Consider the following 4,377-nt stretch of genomic DNA (forward strand, 5'->3'; position numbering starts at 1 on the left):
TAAATATCCTGGAATAAATGTTGCCAGGCATTAACCGTTTTAAAAACGGATATATGGACTTTAAGGAGAGATATTACGGTCACCAACCGTAAAAGATAATAAAAAGGTAAGGTAAAAATTACGGTCACCTGCATTTTACAAAAATACGGCTGAAAACAAAATATTTTTATGGAGAATTTCCGATTATAATTACGTTTTATTAACAGTGTAGCTTATGTTCTCATTAATTATTTTTTCTTTTTTTAGAGAAAGTGGTATTTGCTCTGTCATAAGTATGTATACTCATTAACAATCTCTAGAGGTTAGTCCATAACCCTATTCGTTGTCTCGGCATTTCATTAACACTACCTCAGTATTACTCACAATCATATTCAGTTCTATATTTCTGCTTTTTCCTCTTCAAATCTTCTATCATCGTTTGCCATTCCTACCATGATTCAATAAACAGAAATATGTCATCTGCAAATCTTAAGTTGTTAAGGTATTCCCCATTAATAATAACCATATAAGTATGTATGTATGTATATATATATATATATATATATATATATATATATATATATATATATATATATATATATATATATATATATATATATATATATATATATATATATATATATATATATATATATATATGTATATATATATATATATATATATATATATATATATATATATATATATATATATATATATGCATGTAGTTATGTACGTATGTATGTAGGTATGTATGTATGTATGTATGTATGTATGTAAATAGGTGTTTATTTACAAATGTGTATGAATGGGGATATGCCAGTGCTTGCAGGCAAATTGTACGCTAATAACTCTAATATCACAATTACCTTTCTTTCTGCCTTTGCTTCCTCCTAGAACGACGTGTTGGCAAGACAGTACGATGTAAATTAAGTTTGTGTACCAGAAAAAGATAAAAAAAAAAAAAACATCTAGAACACAGTCCACCACAAAGCCTCACGTCCAGGTAATAAAAATACTGCTGCTAAATACTTGAGGCAAATTAGCTGTGGCCCTCTTGGGAATTACTTGAATAAGATAGCAGTACGATAGTCCTTTGTTTTGTCACGCAGAGCCCTGTTGCGACGTCTCCAAGCAACATGAAATTTTCCGTCGTTTTCATTATGTTTCAGAGGTTTATTAGTATCAAAGAATCACAGTTTTTCCCTTTGGATGCGAAATTTTATTTGGAACTGTTTAAGATTCTTGAAATTTTTCTTTACGTTAAAACTGCCCTTAATTATGTTTCTGGATCAGGTATTTTTTTTTCTTTTTTTTTTTTTTTTTTTTGCAATTTTGCGTTAACGTTACCGATGTCGATAGTAATTAAATAATTAATATATTTGTTTGTTTGTTTGTTTGATTTTAGTAGGATGGAAAATTTATGTGAAAATCATATCTAAATACTGTATGTACCTGATCTTCAAGTAACGCGAATTTTTATATTATTCATTAATTATTCCATTTATTCTCAGAAATAAACCTTTTTCTTATATCTTATTTTATATAAATCATGCAGATCATTTTCAGTTTAAGTACTTTTTTGGGGCGTAGGGGTTAGTAAGCTTTGGAACCATGATATCATTCTCTATTTTGAATTTGTTGATTGAAGCCTTTTAAGCGATACAAATTCTATTTAGTTTAGTACGTATTGCAAAACGAATTTGAATAAAGAATACTTTCTCCTTCGCGTTATGGTTCAAAGCTCAGGAACAAAAGTTGTAATTGACAATTCAATTTCTATGTGAATCTTTACGAAATTCATCTCTCTCTCTCTCTCTCTCTCTCTCTCTCTCTCTCTCTCTCTCTCTCTCTCTCTCTCTCTCTCTCTTCCCCTTCGTTTGAACTATGAGCCTACATACACAATCTCCTCTTTCCTCATACACTTGACAACAATGCAGTTACCAAACAATTATTCTTCTCTCAAGTGGTTAACTACTACAAAGTAATTGTTCAGTGGTCACTTTCCCCTTGGTAAGGGTAGAAGGGACTCTTTAACTATGGTAAGCAGCTCTTCTAGGAAGACACTCCAAAATCAAACCATTGTTCTATACTCTTGGGTAGTGCCATAGCCTCTGTATCATGGTCAACCACTGTCTTGGGTTAGAGATCTCCCGCTTGAGAATACATTCAGTGACGTTATTCTATGTTGTTTGTCTTCCTCTTGATTTTATCCTCTTGTTATTTTCAAGTTTTTATAGTTTATATATGGAAGATTTATTTGAATTTTATTACTGTTCTAAAACTTGTTGGAGTTGTTCCTTATTTCCTTACCTCACTAGGCTATTTTCCCTATTGGATCCCTTGGGCTTTATAGCATCCTTCTTTTCCAACTAGGGTTGTACCTTAATAAATAATAATAATAATAATAATAATAATAATAATAATAATAATAATAATAATAATAATAATAATATAGCATCGCATTCACACTCGTATTGTATTTATCTACTAAAGTCAATATTCAAACTTATAGGTTTAATACGTAAATGACAGTTGGTTAGCCATTCACATATATGTATTGTACAAACACATACACACACATATATACTATATATATATATATATATATATATATATATATATATATATATATATATATATATATATATATATATATATATACATATATAAACACACATATATATACATATATATATATAAAAAGAGCATATATACTGTATATATATATATATATATATATATATATATATATATATATATATATATATATATATATATATATATATATGTATATATGTATATGTATATGTATATATATATATATATATATATATATATATATATATATATATATATATATATATATATATATGTATATATATATATATATATATATATATATATATATATATATATATATATATATAAATATATATATATATATATATATATATATATATATATATATATATATATATATATATATATATATATATATATATATATATATATATATATATATATATATATATATATATATATATATATATATATATATATATATATATATATATATATATATACATATATATATATATATATATATATATTATATATATATATATATATATATATACATATATATATATATTTATATTTATATATACATATATATACACACATATATATATATATATACATATATACATATATATAAAAAGAGCAAGTGTCAGGCTCTCTCTCTCTCTCTCTCTCTCCTCTCCCTCTCTCTCTCTCTCTCTCTCTCTCTCTCTCTCTCTCTCTCTCTCTCTCTCTATATATATATATATATATATATATATATATATATATATATATATATATATATATATATATATATATATATATATATATATATATATATATATATATATATATATATATATATCCTGCCACGCTAAGCCTATAACTACTCGGTCTCTCCCCGACCCTAGGGAAGGCGGGACAGGGAGTAATCGAGTGGTAGATAGGAAAGAGGGAGGGGGTAAAAAGGATTGAATCTGTGTGCGCGTGTGTGTCTTGCGTGTCTTACGTAAGGTAGGGCAATCTCAAATGAACGAACGAACGTGCGTGTGTGTGTATACCTATCTATCTTAAGTACTTATCCGTAATATAATTTTGACAGGTTAGGTAACTAATTTGTATACACACACACACACACACACACACACACACACACACACACACATATACATATATATATATATATATATATATATATATATATATATATATATATATATATATATGTATGTGTGTGTGTGGTGTGTGTTTGTGTGTATGGGTGTACCCGTAATTTATATATATATATATATATATATATATATATATATATATATATATATATATATATATATATGTGTGTGTGTGTGTGTGTGTGTGTATACATATATATATATATATATATATATATATATATATATATATATATATATATATATATATATATATATATATATATATATATATATTCATATGTGTGTATGTGTGTATGTGTGTGTGCATTCATTATTTTAGAATTAGTAAATCAACTAAATTGCTCAAATATGTTTTAGTTACCTTGCTAAAAATAAATTTCTAGTATCGCGTGGTAACGAAACTAAAAATTGACCCATTCCTAATGAGAACTATTGCCTAGCATGTTACGACCCACATATTTTACTGACCTCAGCTAGTTTGCTTGATCTGCTTTCCAAAATTCTAAGTCGGCAAATGCGCAAGATCTTCTTTATCCTCTGAATCCAGCTAAGATCCTCTCTTGGGTGCGGCGGGAGGGCCACTGCCCGCGTGAAGGTGTCGAAGAAAGGTTCTCCTCGGCGTCTTATCATGTAACTGTTTTTATGCCTTAATTGATAT

At 26.8% G+C, this 4,377-nt stretch overlaps 1 protein-coding gene across 1 annotated transcript in view; it reads right to left on the reverse strand.

The window, feature by feature from the left end:
* LOC137633084 (uncharacterized) overlaps positions 1-415 on the reverse strand; it is a 24,654-nt gene extending 24,239 nt beyond the window's left edge. The window contains exon 1 of the mRNA XM_068365245.1: positions 364-415. Coding sequence (XP_068221346.1) covers positions 364-415 — 52 coding nt within the window. The remainder of the gene's footprint in view (positions 1-363) is intronic.
* Between the last annotated feature and the right edge of the window lie 3,962 nt (positions 416-4,377).

The sequence above is a fragment of the Palaemon carinicauda genome, chromosome 42 (genome assembly GCF_036898095.1).
Source record: "Palaemon carinicauda isolate YSFRI2023 chromosome 42, ASM3689809v2, whole genome shotgun sequence".
In the NCBI taxonomy this organism is placed as follows: Eukaryota; Metazoa; Arthropoda; class Malacostraca; order Decapoda; family Palaemonidae; genus Palaemon; species Palaemon carinicauda.